At 43.7% G+C, this 21,135-nt stretch overlaps 2 protein-coding genes across 4 annotated transcripts; one reads left to right on the forward strand and one right to left on the reverse strand.

Moving 5' to 3' along the window:
• Positions 1-89: 89 nt before the first annotated feature.
• Positions 90-18,162, forward strand: CILK1 (ciliogenesis associated kinase 1). Of its 3 annotated transcripts, none has more exons than XM_015859237.1 (14): positions 90-204; positions 2,764-3,013; positions 4,888-4,942; positions 5,883-6,004; positions 6,930-7,009; positions 8,211-8,343; positions 8,555-8,726; positions 9,187-9,354; positions 10,001-10,303; positions 11,298-11,488; positions 12,126-12,277; positions 13,074-13,199; positions 13,901-14,014; positions 14,711-18,162. In XM_015859237.1, the coding sequence occupies exons 2-14, from the start codon at positions 2,913-2,915 to the stop codon at positions 14,863-14,865; spliced, it is 1,872 nt and encodes a 623-aa protein (XP_015714723.1). In that variant the 5' UTR covers positions 90-204; positions 2,764-2,912; the 3' UTR covers positions 14,866-18,162. The 3 variants fall into 3 exon arrangements, with proteins under 3 accessions (XP_015714723.1, XP_015714725.1, XP_015714724.1); XM_015859239.1 differs by having other exon boundaries at positions 10,001-10,297; XM_015859238.1 differs by having other exon boundaries at positions 2,843-3,013.
• Positions 18,163-18,425: 263 nt separating this feature from the next.
• LOC107312109 (zinc finger CCCH domain-containing protein 11A-like) lies at positions 18,426-20,225 on the reverse strand. The gene is made up of 5 exons (XM_015859234.1): positions 20,144-20,225; positions 19,953-20,057; positions 19,501-19,640; positions 19,256-19,323; positions 18,426-18,761 (listed from the first exon to the last, which is right to left on the reverse strand). The coding sequence occupies exons 1-5, from the start codon at positions 20,223-20,225 to the stop codon at positions 18,668-18,670; spliced, it is 489 nt and encodes a 162-aa protein (XP_015714720.1). The 3' UTR covers positions 18,426-18,667.
• Positions 20,226-21,135: the final 910 nt, after the last annotated feature.

Here is a 21,135-nt window from a genome sequence, read left to right on the forward strand (position 1 = left end):
TCCTGCGGGCGGCCGCTCCCACCGACCCGGTCTTGAGGAGCGGAGGCTGCCGGGAGCCGTAGTCCCGCTCGGGCGGCCATCCCGGGGGAGGCTCCGTCTCCGCTGGATGGCGCCAGTTCCGGCACGCCGTGCTGGGCTGCGGGCCTCGCCCCGACACGGAGCGCGGCGGTGCCGGCAGAGCGAGGAGCCGCTGCCGTGCCATGAGTGAGTACCGCGGGGCAATGCGGGGCGGCCCGTGCCGGGCGGGGCGGCCGGGCGGCTGTTAGGGATGAGAGCTGGCGGGGCTGGCGCTGCGTGGCGGCTGAAGGCACGGCTGCCTGCCCATCATCACGGCGCTGAGCCCATCACGGCTCTGAGCCCATCATCACGGCGCTGAGCCCATCACGGCTCCGTGCCCATCTAGCTCAGTGACAAGATTTCCCCGTGCCGCCCTGCTGCTCCAGCTGGTTCTCTAAATAGAATTCAGGCCACTCAGTGTAACGCTTTTTTTCTGGAGGAAATCACACACGTATGTGTCTTAACTCATGGCCTCCTCGCCCTTATCCGTGCCCGCCGCGCTGAGTGTTTTTAGGAGCGGAGGAGGTGCCCGGTTGCTCGGGGATGGAGCCGCTGCAGCCGGCGGGGACGTGGCGGCCGCTGCGGGCCGGGCTTCAGCCGCCGGGCCTGGAGGAGAGAGCCGCCCCAGGGCCGCCAGGCGTAGTGCCAGCGCTTGTGTTGTGGGGCGGCGGGGCGAGCTGCTCGGATACACGGCGTGACTGCGGGCAGGAGGCACTGAATCGTGTTGAGGTGTTGAGGTGGTGTGGTGAGGAAGACGCGTACAGCCCATTTTGTGGTGGCTTTGTGCTAAAGGGCGTCCGGGCTGTTCTGCCTGGGAGCATCTCATTGAGGAGCGAAGCCCTGTCACTGGGCTGCATGCGTGTGTTGTGGGATGGCGTAGGGATGTCTCCAGCAGGACTAGGGGAAATGGTTTTAAGTTAAAAGAAGGAAGATTTAGGTTGGATGTTAGGGGGAAGTTCTTCACTAGGAGAGTGGTTAGGCCCTGGAACAGGCTGCCCAGGGAGGTTGTGGATGCCCCGTCCTTGGAGGTGTTCAAGACCAGGTTGGACGGGGCCCTGGGCAACCTGATCTAGTAAAGGTGGGTATGTTTGGTGGCCCTGCCAGGCAGGGGGGTTGGAACTACATGATCCTTGAGGTCCCTTCCAACCCCGGTCATTCTGTGATTCTGTTAAATAAGTACGCGCAGCTCCAGCTGGCTTCAGTGTCATGCACATCTGTGGGAGTCTAACGCTTGCTTTTTAGGGTTCTTTTACATTATTATTCGGTTTAACAGGTAAAGTAACAGTCTCAGTATAGATTTGTGTGGCCTGGGTGTCCAGACCTTCTGTAATCCGCCCACAGCCTTTTAAACCAGCGTCTTTCTAAATGAGCGACCAGTGAGACCAGGGAACAGCTTGAGGATGTGCTGGGGGAGGGGCAGCTGGGGGTTAGGAAGAGATTCAGCAGCAGAGGGCATTGGGCATGGAACAGGCTGCCCAGGGCCGTAGTCACAGCTCTGAGCTGTAGGAGTTCAGGGAGTGTTTGGACAGTGCTCATTGGGTTTGGATTTTTGAGTGGTCCTGTGTGGAGTTGGGAGCTGGACTTCACGGTCCTTGTGTGTTCCTTGCAGCCTGGGGTGTGCTGTGAGGCTGGGATTCTAAGTGTGTTTTACCACAGGATTCACGGCACAGTCACTGCCTTGGGCACCACGAGTCCCTGGGAAGTGAACTCTGTGCTTTGCTTTAAATTGAAACAAAGATGTGTAAATCAAAGCGGACACCCACGGAGTTATTGCCGGGGTTGGGTGTGGGATCAGTCACTTTATTCTATGCTGGTGTTGTCAGCAGTTTTCTGGTCCAATTTGGCCCAGTGCAGTGACTAATTGGGATAGGGGGACCCACGAACCCATGCGCCAGAAAGGGGGGAAGGAGGTAGGGAGATGGGTCTAAAAGCAAAACAGAGACAGTAAACTAAGGGAAAAAAAAAAACTAATTTACTGAATATGACAGCAGAATACAAGGTAACACAATAAAATGCAATGTAATTGGAATTGGAGCTAATAAAGCAAATAAAATGAGAAAGTGCTGTCCTGGCAGCTCTGTGGTCCTTTGGTGAGCAGTACAAAATATGGGGCTGGGCCTTGTTTACCTTTTCTTTGGAAACCTTCACCTGCTTCATTGCCATTCTTGAAGATGCTCTAGGTTGAAGCAGGTTGCTTTTCTCCTACATGATCTGTAAAACTGGCCAAGGGTGTGTTGTCACTCTATTTCCTAATTTGTGTTTCTCCTGTATTAGTGGGACTGGCAGGCTTAGATAACTAAAACCAAAGAATCTTAGCAACATCCCGCAAATACAGAGTTGTGGCTCTGCACTGATATTGATTACAGAGTTCAAACAATGTCATCCTTTGACAATAGTCATTTGGCTTTGTGAAATAAGGCAAGGTTTTGGAATGCCTCTGCTGAGATGCAGGTTTCAAAAGGCAAAAGTCACGCTGCTGTCTTCTGAGAGCTGGAGGAAAAAGAAAGCAGGGACCAGACTCAGTGGCTGCAGGGGACTTGGGGAACCATTGTATCCAGATCAAAGCTGTCTGTTTCTGGTGGGGAACTGAGGCAGGTATTTGATTATAGCTTCTGAGGTCTCTTTCTTTGAGGAGAGAATGGGGTCTGAAAGTGAGCAATCTTGGAAGGATACAGAAATCAAGTGGATTATGTTCTGTGCTTTCAGACCAAAGGCTAAGTCTTGAAAACATGATTCCTGCAACTGTTGACACTGTCCTGAGTGCTCTGTATTTATGCTGCCACAGAAAGAACTGGTTACAGTCGGAGAAGAAACACTAAGGACTCAAATGCGCTTGCAACTAAAGTATCCTCATCATGAATAGGTATACAACTATCAGACAGCTTGGTGATGGGACCTACGGCTCTGTCCTCCTAGGGAGAAGCATTGAATCTGGGGAGCTAATAGCCATTAAAAAGTAAGTATTCTCCTTTCTTAGCTAATGCTGGATGGTCCCAGTTTTTCTTTTCAGTCGTGTACCGGCTCAAGCTCTCCAGATTGCAGCTGAGCTCTATATGCTTCCTCAGGAGAAGTTCTGTGTATTCTCCTGAGCTCCAGCAGAAAATAAAAGGCTGAAATACATAGATATATTGTAATGGTGCTCAGCTACTATGTGCTGTCTGATGCATGTATGTTATTTAGACTATTCTGCAATGCTGCTTTGGGAATCTGCAGTCTCTTCCATGCTGCGTACACAGGACGTACATTTCATGGTCTAATTCCCAGTATCTTGTTAATACTGCAGTGGTGAAGAAAACGAGATCTGATGTGGCAATTAATTTTTTATTCTATTAATTTTAGTAATTTCAGCTTATGTTTTTCCTTAATAGTCTTGGAGAAATCTGCTTGATTTTCTCATTTTTTTTCTCTGTTGCTTCCGTTATGACCTTGGTTTGTAAAAGACTTATTTGTCCTGGTTGTGGTAAGAGGTGTATTGTACTGCAGTTACTTTCCTGCAATACCAGCCTTGACCCAGGGGTGTAGTTGTCAAAAGAGCTTTCAGTACAATGTTGTTTTGTATGAACAGTCAGTAGTTGGCTTCAGCAAATTCTCTGTGCTGAGGATGTTTTACCTGCACCAAGCGTTGCCAGAATCGCTTTTGATTTTCGTTTTGCATCATGGTAGAAACTCAAATGTTTCAGAACATACCAGAAAATAGTAGTTTGTTCTCTTACATTTGAATGCCAACCCATTACTAAGAGCAGAAGTGAAAAGAACTGATTTCAAGCTGGAAAATCACTGCAATAATAGTAAGTAATGGATTCTTACTGACAAAGACTCCAATCTTCAAAGGGTATCTCATTCCCTCTGAAATCCAGACTAACAGTAATCTGTGCTGTTCTGTCTATGTACACATACTGCTTTCATTCTGGGTTTCTTGTTATGTGAAAGAGCTGATTCACAATCAGAATGTTTGAGCATGTAAGACCATGCTTTACACATTAGTAATTTCCACAGCTGTATTTTGGATTAGGATAGAAAAGATCTGTCGTGCACTTTGTTCCTGTTGAAGCAGAGTTGCTTGTGAGCTTGGAAGGAAGGGCAAAACTGGAAAAGCAATTGGTGTGGTATCATACCATATCATAGAATTACCCATGTTGGAAAAGACCTTGAAGATCATCAAGTCCAACCACAGCCTAACCATAGTACCATAACTCTAACAACCCTCTGCTAAATCATATCCCTGAGCACCACATCCAAACGGCTCTTAAACACATCCAGGGATGGCGATTCAACCACCTCCCTGGGGAAAGGAAACTATAGGAAACTATAGAAAACTATCAAGGGAGCAGTGGGCACTGAAAAATAAATAAAATGCATAGGGGAAATTTTAGGTATAAAAATCACAAAGAAATCAAAATAGACCGGAGAGGAACTAATAGGATATGATGAAATTGGAAAGCTCATGACATGATGTAACTTGATTTTTAGTAGGTTTGTTTCAGAACTTAGTCTGACTCAATCATGGCTGTTGTTGCCCTTGTTCTTTTTACCATTATATTCTTCACCAGAGTAAGAATACTAGAAAGAAATGATATATTCCCACTTGCTGATGGCTCTTACATCTCTGCAAAGGATACATATGCAAAATAGGGCATCCCACATAATGCTATTGCTTTAAAATTGTACTAGAATGTACTTTGTCTAAAAATTCAAAGTTTTTTGACAATGGAGATGACGCTTTATGTTTAGAAGGTGGATTTGAATTCCTGAGCTGTAATGAGACTTCTGGATCTAAGACTGCTGCTGATGTTGACCACATATTAATTGTTTTTCCCTCTACTGTTGTAGAATGAAGAGAAAGTTTTATTCCTGGGAGGAATGCATGAACCTTCGGGAAGTCAAGGTACTTGCTTCATTCAGTGGCTGACTTAAATTAAAAGATCTCTGACACATATTTGGGTAACAACAAATTATTTCTACCTCTTTTGGCAAAAAAAGTCTCCCACAAAATTACTGTGGAAGGTGTTGCTACAGTTCTGTTTCCTGTCCCTTTGCATTTGAGTGGGGTGACAGTAATGTCAGACAGGTACCGTAGTTTTAAGAAGAAAATGCATAGGGCTGTATAGAGTTGTTTCCACTGATAGTGGTGAGTGAGTGAGATAGCTTTCTTATCATAAAACCTGGAGTTGGGTGGTGTGTTTTGTGGAGCTGGAGAACACCTGGTCTTCACTTAACTGTAACCTTTGTTTATGCAGCTGATTTTTGTCTGGGTAATTGGTTTGGAGACAGTTATGTAGCATGACATTCTGACTCTAGCAAAGCATGAAGGATATGTTTTTAAGGTCTCCCTTAATTTCTGGGCTTTGCAGACTGTTGCAAACATACCTGGGTCACTCTTCTTGCAGTGTGATCCGTTTTCTTCTAGTACAACTGTGTTGCTACTGCAAGAATGAGTGAACAGAAACTCTAGAAAGGAGAGAGGATGAAGAACCAACAACGATTTCCAGGGTTATACTTAGTTCTGAGTCTGACCTGGCTGTCATCAGTGCAAGTGCTGCAAATTCTGTCAGTAGGAAGCTACATATAGAGAAAATATCATTGTTTTGGTACCTGCTGTGCTGCCAGGCAGCTTATCTATGGGGGACCAGCCGTGCATTATGCTGATTGAGATGTGTATACAATTCAGGTAACAATATTTGAAAATCTGGTCTTTAGTCTCTTAGCTGTCTGATTATTTAAAATGATAAGTTTTGGAGCCAAGTCTCTTGCATCAGTGAAATCATCTTTTTGTTTTTGCTTGAGTAAGACCCTTGTAAAATCCTGTTTGTGTTTTCTGTTTCCAGTCTTTGAAGAAGCTAAACCATGCCAACGTAGTAAAGCTGAAAGAAGTTATCAGGGAAAATGATCATCTCTATTTTGTGTTTGAGTACATGAAGGAAAATCTTTATCAGTTAATGAAAGAAAGGTATGTAAGAGCATCACCCACTCCTAATCACTTGTGTAATGTGCTCATCCAGCTTACTTTTAACACTTCTGCTGTTTTTCAGAGGAATTGGAATTTTGCTTATATTCAGATCACCATGGCTTAAGTCTGTGTGATACAGCAGGAGCTCTGTCTGTCCCCTTTGAGCATTTCTCAGACAGTTTTAGGAGAGTCTCCAGTGTCTCTTCTCAGATTAGCCTGGTAGATAAAATGGATACTCTTGAAAATTAGGAACTGTGGACTTTTAATGTCTCTCAGGCTGAAGAGGCATTGAACTTCTGATTTCTAGATAAGTACTCCAACTGGCAATGATTTTCTATTAGAGGCAGTTACTTCCTACCCTTCTGATTTGGCTTTCTCAAATAAGTAAATAATAAGTGATCGAAATAGTAACTGTGAATGGCCTAATTGTAGATTGCTTTCACAACTTTCACTAAATTGTGCATATAGGTGCAGATGCTGATCTTTAATTGAATGAAATAACCAAGCTTAAGAAAATAATTCTAGTGCCTAACATCCAGACCAGTGATCTCTACGCATTATCACAGAAATTCATAGAAATGCTGAATATAGTCTACCTCCTTATGACAACCAAAAAAAAAAGGCAGATGTCTGGAAGTATGTCGTGCATCATGTTCTCTTCAGTTTAGCTGGCTCTCAGACTGGTCAGACATCTCATTCAAAAGATTCGATTGGTCAGGATAATTTTCTTACATCTTAGTTTGAGGTACTATTTCTGTGTTAAGGGACCGTAGAGGAATCTTCTTTCTGTTGTAATTTCAAAAACTAAGGAAGTCTGAGAAGTTGGCTGTAGGAGCAGATAAAGGTGGTAGCAGATAAAGGTATTAGGTTGTAAACCTAATAATTAGCATTTATTTTCTCTTTTTTTTTCCTTTTTGTCCTATAGAAACAAACTGTTTCCTGAAGCTACAGTTAGGAATATTATGTATCAGATCCTGCAAGGGCTTGCGTTTATCCATAAACATGGTAAGCTATGTTTTAGCTGTAAATACTTTGAGTTAGAGTGGGGTGATCTCTGTGCTTTTGTTTGTTTCAGTGAGTACAAATACATTACTAAGGGAGTGGTCAGAAGAGTGCTCTCTTACTGCTCTCTTCAAATACCTGAAAGGTGTTTGCAGTGAGAGTGGGGTTGGTCTCTTTTCACTGGTGACAGGACAAGGGGAAATGTCCTCAAGTTGCACTAGGGTAAGCTTAGGCTGGATATTAGGAAACACTTCTTTATGGAAAGGGTTATTAAGCACTGCAATAGGCTGCCCAGGGAAGTGGTTGAGTCACCATCCCTCGATGTGTTTAAGAGCCGTTTGGATGTGGTGCTCAGGGACATGAGTTAGCTGAGGGTTGTTAGTTGGGGTAGTATGATTAGGCTATGGTTGAACTCAATGATCTGTTAGGTCTTTTCCAACCTGAGCTATTCTATGATTCTGCAGGTAACACTAAACTAGAACTTTGGGTTACAGAAAATAGAGGGCAGGTATCCATATTTTATAGCTGCCTGATGTTGCATTTTGGAGGTTTGCTTAGTTTCTTCTCTATATATTTCCACATTCTGTAATGGGCAGCTAGCCATCTTCTATAAGTTGTCTGATGCTAATGGCCATACTCCTGGTAGATTTAGATGTCACATGAGATTGACAATAAAGGATATCTTGCTCTGTTTATTATTTGCTGAATGCAGAGAGCTCTAGAAAAAGAAAAAAAATATACTGAGATCCACTGCCTGACAGGATGATGCGTATCAGTGCCTGCAGACTATTAAGAAGTTCTCATATGGGGGAAAAAAACAGCTTACAAGTACAAAAGTTACCTGCTATTTCAATTTCTATTGTTTAAAAAAGCTTTGAAGTAGGAAGTTTTGATCATTTCCTTGCACACTTTCCATCAGAATAAAGCTAACATTAAAATAGTATTTGTATTTTTTTTTAAAGGAAGAGTCACCTGAAAGGGAGTTGCCTGAGTGCTCAGAATTGTTATAAAATAGTTGATTAGTTCTTCATAGACTGTTGAACAATCATTGTACTGAGTGGCTTTCTTGAGCATTGAAACCATTCAGTTCTGTGTGGTGCTACTCAAGCTTCAGCAGTAAGAATTAAAACAACGTAGGTGGAAAGTAAAGGTAACAGCTGAGTGTGCCATTGCAATGCACATCAATATTTCATTTGAATTTTAGGATTCTTTCACAGAGATTTGAAACCTGAAAACCTCCTTTGTATGGGACCAGAACTTGTGAAAATAGCAGACTTTGGCTTAGCCAGAGAAATCCGATCTAGACCTCCCTACACTGATTATGTATCCACAAGATGGTAAGTGCAAGTATTTCTTGATGTTGTGGGAATCTGCAGGTCTTAAAACGAAGCTCGTAAATAAGCATCTGTAACACTTAGGCAGAATATAATACCTCTCCTGGTTCATCCTTTTTGTGAAACTTGTATTTATGCTGAAAAAAGCTTCAATAAACTGGATTTGAATTGTGTTGATGATTACAATTTGTTTCTCTCTATTCTTCTCTCACAGGTACAGGGCTCCTGAAGTCCTTCTTAGATCCACCAGCTATAGCTCTCCAATAGATATTTGGGCTGTTGGTTGCATAATGGCAGAAGTTTACACACTGAGGCCTCTCTTCCCAGGCGCCAGTGAAATTGATACAATATTCAAAATTTGCCAAGTTTTGGGGACACCAAAGAAGGTAGGTGTAGTAACATTTCACTCTGCAATAATGATCTGCAAGACAGAATTTTACCTGACTTTACGCTTACTACATAAGCATGATGTAGTTATACTGTAAAAATTGATTTGTAGAGGAGAAATAGACTCCTCAATAGCAAACTAAGTCATTGGACTGTGATTTATCTTGACATTGAAATTTCATTGTTTCTTTCATTTCATGCTATACTTCAAGAGGATAAAAAAAGCATAGCCAGCTCCTATGTCCTGTTCACATTTGTGCATGACATGATCAAATATAAAGCCCTTACTTCCCACTAGAGCTTTGAGGTGAAAATTCTTAGTGAAACCTTCAAAATGCTTTAGCTGGCCACTGAATGGTTGCAGTCTGTAACTGATCAGAGAATATATGCTAGTGCTTTTAGGCACTATGATATTTTACACTTGGATTTTCTTTGTGTTTGGAAATTTTGTTTTCTCAGAATGACTGGCCTGAAGGCTACCAGCTTTCATCCTCCATGAATTTTCGCTGGCCTCAGTGTGTACCTAACAACTTAAAAACCCTCATACCTAATGCTAGCAGTGAGGCAGTGCAACTGATGAGAGACATGCTGCAGTGGGACCCCAAAAAGCGGCCAACAGCGAGCCAGGTTTGATTTTGTTTTCTTTCTTGTTTCTGCATATGACTCTTGTTTCCACTGCAAGTCACTGTGTATAGACAGTTCAAGTTCAACAGTTGCTCAAGAATGCAGTTCTTGGAAGGGGAAAGAGCAGAAGCCAAGAACAATTCCCAAGGCAAAGAGAAGTTATTAATCTGTTGCATGCAGCATCGGTTTCTTGAGGTGTGTCCTCAATGATCAAATGCGTGATTGCTGTGTATGTACACCTACATGAAGTATAACACAGTCACAGTCAATTATAAAGGCAGGATGTGCTGAAGGCTGTGGTGCTGTACTTTCATTGCTGTTGATATGTGTGACAGAATCACAGAGCGGCTGAGGTTGGGAGGGGCCTCTCAGTCCATCTGCTCCAACCTTCCTGCTCAGCAGGGCCACCCAGAGCAGGCTGCACAGACCATGTCCATACAGTTTTTGAGTATCTCCAAGGATGGAGACTCCTCCAAAGCTTCTGTGTACCAGTGCTTAGTCATTCTCAAAGTATTTCCTGGTGTTCAGATAGGAGCACCTGTTGTTTTCTACTCCCAGAAAACTGAAATAAAATTTGTGCTGTCCCATAGAGTAAGTTTAAAAACTGTAGATTCCTAAGCTGTCTCCTAACATCTTCATTATGTTTTAGGCGCTTCGATATCCGTACTTCCAGGTTGGACATGCTTTAGGCCTTCAAGAGCTGACGAGACAAAAGGAACTCCATGATAAATCATCTCTGCATATTAAGCCTGTTCCTCCAGCACAACCTCCTTCAAAATCCCATGCCCGCATTTCTTCACGGTCGTTTCAGCAAAGCCAAACTTCTGAACATTTGGTCTATCCATGTAAGAAAGACAACTCTGGGACTGATCACAGTAAATATTTACAGGAGGACAAATCAAACCAGGTTCATCTGCCTGCAATTCACAATAAGGTTCCACAACAGGTAAAGGTTCGTCTAGCATACAGATTTTCTTTAGTTATGTTTAGTTTTTTACTTGTTCTCTTGCATAAGATTCTTATATTGTGCTAAAAGTATAGGAAATGGGGAAAAAACAGCAGCAATTGATATCTATCATAAACTGGAAGTTAGTATGTTGAAATCTAAACCTGATTGCTATAAAACAAGCAAGTTGATTTCTCATTTCAGAGCATTTTATGTTTCCCTTTGTGGAGTAGCATATTTGAAGGATGATTTTATCTGACTGAAATGATGTACAGGAGTCGGAGTATTAATGGGTTTGATTCCATAGAAAAAAGTACTGAACTAAATGGTATTGAATTGAGATGGTGAGGTGTTACTTTAGACCATTTGAGTCTTCCAGATTACGTGACCAGGACAGCTAGTCTGTTCAAGCTTCTGTACTTGCCATGGAAGACAACAGGTTCCTTTTCAGAACAAGAACGTGCCACTTCTTCTGATTAAAGAAGGCTGGTTAGGTGACTAAAGAAGTGTAAATGCTTCTTGCAAGCAATTAGTTTTTACTTAAGTCTGTCTGTACTGGCCATGTACTGATTTGCACTAAGTTCAATTGCCACAAGTAAAATATATTTTATAAATGTCTAGGTACGGGCTTGTGAAAACATGAAGGTAATTGTGGTTTGGTACTCCCAAGATGGATCAAGAAATAATACTCAAGAGTGAGCTAGTTTTTCTGAAGCTGTGCAGTGAGAGATAAGTAGAATTGGAAATGGGACCTGAAAAATCTATTCTTCTGTCAGTGTAAGATATTATGGTGTAGGATAAAAAGGAGAAGATAAGTAGTGATGTCTATAGGCTACACACTGTGTTCTTAGCAAGCTTAATGAAGGCTAGATTTCTGCTACAGCTCTGCTTCCAGTCCTGTCCTTTAAGACAGGAAAAAAGACGCTTTAGTCTTCTCACCTGGTTCATGTTGTAAATGTCTGGGGTTTTGTTTTGTTTTGTTTTCCAATCATTGTAATAGAAAGCATCTACTGGGACTGAGAACATAAATGGTGAACTTAAACCAAAAGCCAGGCGAAGGTGGGGACATCTTGCTAGGCCAGTGAAGAATTCTGAAGAGTGGGATGACTTGGAAGACCTTGATTTCAGCTCTTCTGTCACGAGGGTGGACTTGAAAAACAAAAAGAGGCAGAATGATGAAACTATTTGTAGGTAAGTTGGGTTTTGTTATATTTGAACTTATTTCCTTACATTTCAATCATTTTTTATTTTTCTCTCTCTCTTTTTTTTTTCTCCATAATGTTGCTCTTTATGCTTTCTATGGATCTAGAAACATTCATGCCAGTCAAGAATGTGCAGTTTTCCTATCTATTACTTTGTCATGGCTTCTTGTTGAGTGCTGACCTTTCAGTTGCAGCATCTTCTTTCATGAGCAGTGCATGTCTCTAAGCAATTCCTTGCTTCTTTTTCCCTGCTGAAAATAATGCTTAATCAGGTTAATCTTTTAATATGTGTTTTCTTTTTGCCCTGTGAACTGTTTCAGTGTATTCCACACGTTTTGCATTACCCTAAGCTGCATTTTCCATGGATTAAAGGCAGTCGAGAAAAACTTAAGTGAGATATAGAAACTGATTAAACCATTTATAAGGGAGCTACAAGCACAGGTCAGGTTTTCAGGAGCACTCATATGGCATCAGGCTGAATATATTCCCTGTTGTCTGTGTGTTTATGCTGTAGCGAACACAGTGAGGAAATGATTCCTGGAGATGAGATGGAGGAGAGAAGGTCAACTGTTGGATAAACATATACTATAAGTATTGGACTAAGCGTAGCAATTTTTGGGTTATAGATTTGAAAGCATTCTGGACCTGAAGCCCTTGGATGCAGTTGGCTCTGGCAGCAGTGCACCATCCCATGCTCTCTTCCCACGGCAGGATACTCCCACACTGCATGTTTCTGCAGCAAAGCAGCACTACCTGAGACATTCTAGGTATCTACCTGGTTAGTAAAAAAAATACTAATTCCTTTTTCCTCTTGTGATTCCAACAATAGTATGAAATAGTCACAGATACATTATTCTTCATCCTTTGAGCCTGTGGAGTTGGGGCTACTGCTTAAAGAAAAGAGAGGAGGACCACTCTTGCTTTTGCAGGTGGCTATAATGCAGACTACATTCTAGCAGTCTAGCAACCGAGATGGATGCAGTTTATGTGAAGGGGATGCTGGCATTTTTTCCTCCAGCCAGATGCTCTTCAGTATTTCAAAGTGTATTCAAAAATGTGTAATAATGTGCCAGGATATTCCCTGTTTCCCTAAGAAGAATAAGGCTGATCTTGTAGACTCGGAATAATAGTGCCCTGAACTTGCCTCGTGGATATGTAATACCACAAACAACAGAAGCTAGCTGATAATGGGAATATGCTTTGCCGTAGCTTAGGATTTTATAGAATCCAAAACCTGTCTCTGTGGAGGAGATGAATGCCAGAATAGCAACCTCCACTTATACTGAGACTAGCACTGAAGTCGGGTGGCCTCAATGGTAAGGATTCTGCCCTTGGCGTAAACAGCCATTGACGCTAATGGGACTCTTTACACAAGTATAATTTCAGGAGGTGGGCTTGTGGCCTCTCATAGAATATGAGAGGATGGGAAGTAACCCAGAGGCATGGTAGGGTGAAAAGGTTTTGGTTGAGTTCACTGAACTTAATAGTTACTTCAAAATTGTGCATCAGATGGGATGTGTGCAAGTCTGTGTAATGAGATTTTCAGCGTGTAATTGTTACTTTTTTTGCGATAGGAGTAAACACAAGAAATAACGTGGTCTCCACTTCAAGCAAGGAAGTTCCATCTAATCCCTGGCCCAGTTCTGGTTTGCCTGGAAAAGCTTCAGTTTTAGGAGGAAGTATTAACAGGATAAATTCAGGTAAGATGGCCCCACAGTTCCACATAGCTGTGTTTTGGGGTCCCCCATTTCTACTACATTGCCATCTCCAAAGATCATGCTAGTGTGCCTGTTCCTTTTATTAAGCCTGGTAATGAGCTGCATGGCTGAATGTAAATAGCTAAACTACATGAGAACCTTTATATACACAGCCAGGCTCCTTCCTGGCTCCTCTACCACTTTTTGATTTAATTTGATTTGATTTTTTTTGTTAGCTTCATAGGAAGTCATTAGGTTTTCCCCTTCTCATTGCCATCATTTCCCACAGTGTGTTTTCCACTGCTCTGCTGCTCTGTAGTGTTACAGGAATGTGTGCTCTCAGTCTGTCCATGCTGACTTCTTTAGCGTACGGCTGTATTATGACTAGATGATTTTATTTAAAACTGTTTTCTTTCAAAAGGGACAAAGGTTATCCAAAAGGTCAGTCAAAGCTGTTCTCTCTTATGGTAGAGACAAGTTTGGTAGTGAGTTGCCAGGTTTGGTACATGAGTCTATTCCAGTTTATTGGAATAAACAGAGGCATACAGAGGATCCATGGACTTCAGGTATCTTTGGAAAAATTCTTGTTTCTATCAGTCCCTGATCAGCTTTCATCTCAAGTGCGGCCCATCACTTTGCACCTTTGTTACCTGTGCAGGAGATGTACTGCACTGACCACAGCTGTTCCTTGCATTTTCTTTCAGGTCCTATAGGATCAAATGGTCTAACTGGTGGTTATATCCCTTCATTTATGAAGAAGGAAGCAGGCTGTGCTGGGCAGAGAGTTCAGTTAGCACCAATTGCAGATCCATCTTCAAGTAAGCGTGGTACCATCATCATCTTGGTCCCTTGCTCGTTACTTTGGTTATTCTGTGTATATGCAGCATTATGTTATAGATCCGTGCTTTATTTGTAGTTATTTGAGTGACTGGAACTACTGCTCGGAGCCTTGCAGAACTTTGTATATAAAAGAGTTAGTTTTATTTAGTTTATGAACTATGTGTTTTAACCACAGCTGTTAACCAATAAGGACATTGGAATGGAACATAGAGTCTGATGCGAGACCTGGCACAGAATTCACACTTACCAATCCATGGTGTAGGTGATCACAGAATAACAGAATGACCCGGGTTGGAAGGGACCTCAAGGATCATGTAGTTCCAACCCCCCTGCCTGGCAGGGCCACCAAAACATACACATTTACTAGATCAGGTTGCCCAGGGTCCCGTCCAACCTGGTCTTAAACACCTCCAAGGACGGGGCATCCACAACCTCCCTGGGCAGCCTGTTGCAGGGCCTCACGACTCTAAGGTGCACTCTAGGTGCTTCTTGTTTTAAGATTTTAAGGGTTTTAAGGTTTGGATCACACATGTTGCTTCACATCAACAAATCCTATTAAAAAAGGATGCTTGTTTCCCGAAGAAGTGAAGATCTACATCTGCATCCAGTTGTCTTTCAGCATGGACAGCCACTTGATTAACCTTAACCTCTTGGAGTCTCCTTTCCTCCCTTAGATTATGCTCCTCTGACGTCAGCGAAACCCCATCTTGGACGGCCACCATTCAATTCACCTTCTAAAAGCACCCCCGGGGTAACGCAGCTCCCACCCCCAGCTCAGCCGATCCATGGCCGCATTGACTGGTCTGCGAAGTACCGAGCTCAGCGGTGACACCTGCAGTGCTCTCCCAGCAGCGCCTATTTCCCAAATGGTGACAGACACGTGACAGTTTTCTACTGTTCTATAGACTTGTAAATTTAAGAGAAGCAAATCTTCTACGGTCGAGACCTTTCTGAAGGTCACTTTGCTTTTGTTTTTTAACTTTCATTTGTATTAATTTCAATGCAATCTTGTACCTTTTTTTTTTTTTTTTGTATGAACTTTTGTTATATAATTGTGTCCAATTATTTTCATAGATCTGATACCTTTTGTATATATGGCTTTAAAGATCTTGGCATTTTGATACGATACATTTTTATAACAAACTTTTTTAAACTGTAACTTTTCCTTCATTGGATTCAACATTTTTTATAAAAACGAGTTTTTAGGAAAAAAAAAGCAAAGTGGTGCAATATTGTGTTGGAAGAGAAGAGTGAGGAAAGGCGCATTCGTTACGATGTTTTCTAAAGCTTATGTGCTAAGTGAGACTGTTCAATTGTGGCGATGCCGCGTCTTGATGCCACACTGCTGCTGTTGTGCACTCGTTTGCTTTGGACACCAAAGGAATGAGTGAGCAACAGCCTAACGTCTCCTCTGCAGCCACTGAGAGACTGCTGGAAGTCCCAAGTCAGTGGGAAGCTTTTCTTTCTTGTATTTATTATTTGAATTTCACAAGGCTCTTGTTGGTCCACTGTCCAGCTTTCCTTTCTTTTGCTTTTACCAAAGCTGGGTAATCTTGTTTTGTAAAGGATAATCAGTAGATTGGTTTCCTGACACTGCTTGTTTGTCCTGCTTCAAAGTTACCTCTTGGTGTTGTTCTCTATGAAATAGAATGTGGACCTACCTCTCTTAAATTTCCTTAAGTGTTTCCTAATGGCTGATAAGGAGAAACATCAGGTTCTGTTTTTGCTGTTGTCGGGAACAGAAGATCCAAATGCATATGTAAGGCGGTATTGAGAATTACAAAGCTAAAAGTATTAGCGAGATGCCAGCAGCAGAGTTTAAGGAAACAGTATCTATGCATTTGACTTAATTTTTTTAACTGTATTAATGACTCTGGGGGGGGGGGAAAGTAAATTTGGAGCAATTGGATATGTTCAAGCTTCAATTCTTCTTCATTTCAATATGTCTTCATTTGTGATGTGAAGAGTACATCAGTTGCTGTAAATTAGGCCCTCAGACTCTACTGGGTGAGAATGAGGCCTTACGTCAGACTGCTAAAAACAATTCAGTTTGAAGGAGAAAATGAATGAGTGGGTTCTAGGCAAAGGAAGGTCGTTTCTGCACTGGAAAGCAGCACCAGAGTTCAGCTATCAGCAAATGCTTCATTTTGGTCATAGTGTTTGGCTATTCCTTCACCTCCTTCCACAGAAGATGAGTCCTGTAGGTGAGATGGTTACAGTGCTGTGGGAGAACGTCTTTTATAGCTGCATTTTTGGATGAGCAACTTCAAAGCTGAAACGTGCTGTGAAAACACATCGTCCCACAGAACTGTACAGAAATGCTCAGCTTTGGGGAAACCTCATCTAAACTCATTTTATGAATGGATTGGGCTGGTCTGGTAGTGATGAGGTGTCTGAAGGGATCGGAGCAGCTGTGGTTCTTGGCATCTGGCTGCTTAGAAGGAGAGAAGTGTGCCAGTGATGTCCTCAGTGGGAGATCTGCATGCCCCGTGAGGGGCACCTGCTGTGGGATGGAGGCTGGTAACACACCCCGGCCTTCTCGGTTCGTTCCATGAGGACACACGGGACTCAGGAAACACCTCCCCATAGTAAGCTGCTGGCTCAGTGCTATGGGGAACCCAGAGGGGCTCTGGTCACTGTTGGCTTTTACTGACTCAATCCACAAGGCAAAAAGGACCAGAAGTGTCTATGCATTAAGAAAGCATGTGCCTAAGACTTGCCATGTCCAGCTACGCCAGGCATTTGTTAAGAACAAGTGCTAACAGCAAACTATACACAACTGCTTCCATAGCAGCAATATTAATGCATAGCAATGACCATTCCAATTCTAAGCCACATGCTGATGTTGTGTTTGGGTAAGTGGAAAGGGAAATATGTATATTTGTGTTAGAAACTGTAAAGGTGGTTGTTTATGTTGGTGGAAATAAATATCTGTATTTATATCTAGATAGCATTTAATTTATTTTATTTTTTGCTGAATAATCGATTTAAGAGGAAATAGCCTGAACCTATCCTAAGCATCCCTAGACCTATATAGGCAGTTTATGTAGTCTGTTCCATACATACAGTTCCAATGAAAGGAGACAAGTCATGAGAGCACGCTGCTGAGGCTTGGGCTCATCCTACCTACCCACATGTGCCTGAGCTTCTTGCAAAGCAGGGAGGAGTGAGAATCACATCTCGAGATGTGCAGCTGACCTGAGGACTTTCCTGGAGATGCCCAGATCTCTCTCTGTTAATGATGGGGACCGCTCCAAGTGCTTAAAGTGATACAGGATGAATACAGACTCGGCCTGTGTATATCTGAACCTCCATCAGCCCAGCCCTGTTTTCTTGCTTGTGGTGTTCAGTCTTGGCCAGTCCAGCAAAAGTGTTAGAAAATGTAGGGTTTTCTTTGTTTTTTGTTTGCCACAACTCCTCCTATCCTGAATAAAAGCCTATATTCTGTGGGGAAAAAAAGCTAATAATTTTGACATTCAGAATGACTTCTGCTACTTTTAGCTTAACAAGGTGGGAGAACTGCAAAATGGTGGTATATTGGCAGCACTCTTGTAGCCTTTACTCAAAGAAAGGATGTTGAGGATGTTCTTTTTCAGTAAGGATTATCCTGACTGAGTGACATGCATTGAGTGCAGCCTGTTGGTTACACTGAGAGCTGGACAAGCAGCATATCAGAATATATCGTATGTAGCCTCCTACTTTGTGTTGTAACATTTAGCAGCATTGTTATGCAAAGCGTTGTTGGAATTGTGCTGTTTGCTTCTTCTCAGCCTTAAGCATAAGGTGTAGTAATGACTGCTGGGAATAAAGGAATGTGCCAGCGGCCTCATTCACCTCTGCCATCCAGATCTTCCTAAGTCTTCTGTCAGTGCCATAATATTAGCCACAATGCCACGTGTCCTGTGGTGATTCTGTATCTGGGTAGGGCTGTTGGTGCACATGGGATATTTCATCAGGGAAAACGGTTTTGAACTTACACGAAGAGCATGGAATTGCTAAAGTCAGATTATAAAGAAATAACGGTTCTCGTTTATTCAGTGTTTTTTTGTTCAAAAACGTTATAAATGTTTGTGTTATTCCTTCTCTGTCAAGTCTCCTGCCCAGAATAAAGTTACTGTCAAAGAAATACTGACTGATGTGAGTCCTTACATTGTGCATGGAACAGCCTACCCAGGGCAGTGGGCACAGCCCTGAGCTGCTGGAGTATGAGGAATGTTTGGACAGCGCTACAGATACTGGGTTTGGATTTGGGGTGTTCCTGAGTGGAGCCAGAATCACAGAATGACCCGGGTTGGAAGGGACCTCAAGGATCATGTAGTTCCAACCCCCCTGCCTGGCAGGGCCACCAAACATACACGTTTACTAGATCAGGTTGCCCAGGGCCCCCTGTCCAACCTGGCCTTGAACACCTCCAAGGACGGGGCATCCACAACCTCCCTGGGCAGCCTGTATATAATCAGGCGATGGTGTTACGCCGTCATGTTTTACATGTCCAGAAGGAGCTCATCCACATCCTCATCATTGACATCGGTTTCTCCTTCCAGTTCTTCTTCTGTGAGCTCCAACAAAAGCTCGTCAAGGTCATCGTCCTCAGTGATGGCTGCTTCCCCCGCCCCTGTGCAGCTCAGCTGCTAATTTTCTGCCCCTTGTGAGGAACATGATGTAGTGTTGGATTCCTCTGGCTGTGCCATGGGGTCTGCGTGGCTTCCTGGGAGCAGCTCCAGACTTGTGGGAAGGAAAAGAACAATCTACGTGACATTTCTGAGATGTGCTTTCAGCTCTGAGGTCTGTAGTTGACCCTCCCGCCCCTCACACCCACATAGGGATGGTGATTTGATTAACCTGCGGCTGCCTTTGGAGTTAAGGAAACCAGCAGGTGCCTTTTTCATGGTGCGGATTTATCTGTTCAGGTAGAGCAGTTTGAGTCTGGCAAACAGGGGCTGGGCCTTGTAGCAGAAACACATTGCCACCCTCACTGCTTTGACTGTAAACATGTTAAGAAATCATCCTCTGCAAAATCCTGCTTGCTGGCTGAGGTACTTTTCCCCACGAGGAACTCAGCAGAGGTTTTGACAAAGCAGTTTCAATTATCTCAGATGACCTCTTCCTTAGTTGCATTACACCATGACACATCTCAAACACCCCATTTTCCCCCAGTGTGAAAGAACTTCTGTCTGATGGAAAAAGGGCATTAATGAAGAACAAGTTGTGGTCATCACCTGCTTGGAAGCTTTATGACTTCAACGCTGACCAAGGTGTATTCGGGCGGGACTGAAGCAAGAATCTCCTAGGAAGAAACAAGACAGAGTATGAAGCACGGGTCAGAGTTTCCACAAGTACCTTGTGAGACATCTGCTGCCTTCCAGGGAAACAGAAGAGCTGTAGAACACTTGGAATTTCTGCCTTCTCATCAAGGGTAATGTAAACCTTCCACATCCACTACTGATTTTGCCACTGCTCTTACCATGGGTAGTTTTTTAGCTGGGGGCTCATCCGTGTCCTCAGCAGCAGACGGATGTATCTCTGCTGCTTTTCGTTTTTGTCTCCGTGTTGGGGGGAAGGTGGTTTTCCAATCGATGGGCCTCACGGAGACCCTGCGCCCACCTACAGTAAAAGGAAGAGAGAGCTGGTACTGTCTTGCTGTGCCTCAAGAGAGATCCACGTTCTCTTATCAATCCCACCACCCTTCCACAAAGTTAAATACATCTGGCCAGTGGAATTACATTGCCCTGTCCAGGATTCTCAGCCACGTTTTGCACACAGTCAGCTCTGTCTACCAACAATGTATAGAAAGGAACAAAGAAACCCAATAGCTGCACTCAGTAATAATCCAGGGCAAGGAAAAGTCTGATACAGAGCAATGCAAAGTGGCAGCACTGCTTTTCTGAGGCACCGTAACGAGCTCCTCGTGCTCACCCTTCACTCTTTTCTTGCAGGGCAATTCCCCCGCTTTTCCCTTCTCCTCCTCCGACCGTTTGCGTTTCCGTCCAGCCGGGCCATGGGAGGAAGCTGGGATGTCAACTGCAGAGAAGAGTCCCAGGAAAGAACAGTCAGATCTCAGTAGAAAAACAGTGCATCAAACCCAGGAGCCTGTTGAGTATCTGTACCTCTCTCTGGTGCCTTGTCAGCCTCTGGGAATTGCCCCAAGACTTGCATGCAAGGCCGCTCTTTTCGAGGAAGGCAGGCCATTCTTGTGTAGCTTGGAGGAGAAAGGAAACAAGAAGATGGACAAACGTCTCTTGTAAGGCAGTCTTCAGCAACAGTCAGACCATCAAGCTTCACCGTTTTCAAGCACTGTTTGTTACATTTGCCTTCGCTGCCCATATGCTGTGCAGTCAGCCACAGACCTGCAGTACATCTTCCTCACTCCAGAAAAAGCCCATGCACTGCTTCTGACAGCCAAAGCCACAGGACTGATATTTCACTTATCACGACTCTCCCCACCTCCCCCAATGAATGCGTAGACGTGCATCCCCGCACCCGCTCTGAACTCGACATTCAGGAATTGTGGAGCCCTGTCATCGGGCTTCGACGGCCATCCGGACACTCGACTGTGGCTCAGCCGGTGCGGTCGGTCCGTTCCCACCACGGTTTCTTTCAGGTGATTGAAAGGCGGCAGTGTGGTTTCTGGCAGCCTCCCGCGGCTGTGGTTTCTCCAGAAGCAGGGAATCAAACTGCGCTCGCTTCTGGAGATAAGAAGGAAAGGAAGGGGTCATTGGAAACAAAGGCACATCAGGTCTGCAGGGGATGCCGCACTCCAACAGCCATCAGAAACCATCAGTGTCTGGAAGCCTTAGCTCTGTACCCTCATTTCTTGCCCCTCCTTTCACTACTCCAAGCAGCCAGAACGAACTGCTCTGAAGAAATCCAGGACAGAGAAGGCCTGATAGGCACAACCGAGCCCTGCTGGCAGGAGGGCAGTGCCGCCGCTCTCTCCTACCACCCAGCTCAGCCAGCTTTAGGAGGCTGAGCAATGCGAGCTTTTTTGCATCTGGGGAGAGAAAATGCCTTTGGCAAGCTAATGCAAACTCTCCCGCTGTTGATATAACCTAAGGCCAGCTGAATTCTCTGCCTTCTCTTTAACCTCCTCCCAAGTTCC

This window comes from Coturnix japonica, chromosome 3 (genome assembly GCF_001577835.2).
Source record: "Coturnix japonica isolate 7356 chromosome 3, Coturnix japonica 2.1, whole genome shotgun sequence".
Taxonomy (NCBI): Eukaryota; Metazoa; Chordata; class Aves; order Galliformes; family Phasianidae; genus Coturnix; species Coturnix japonica.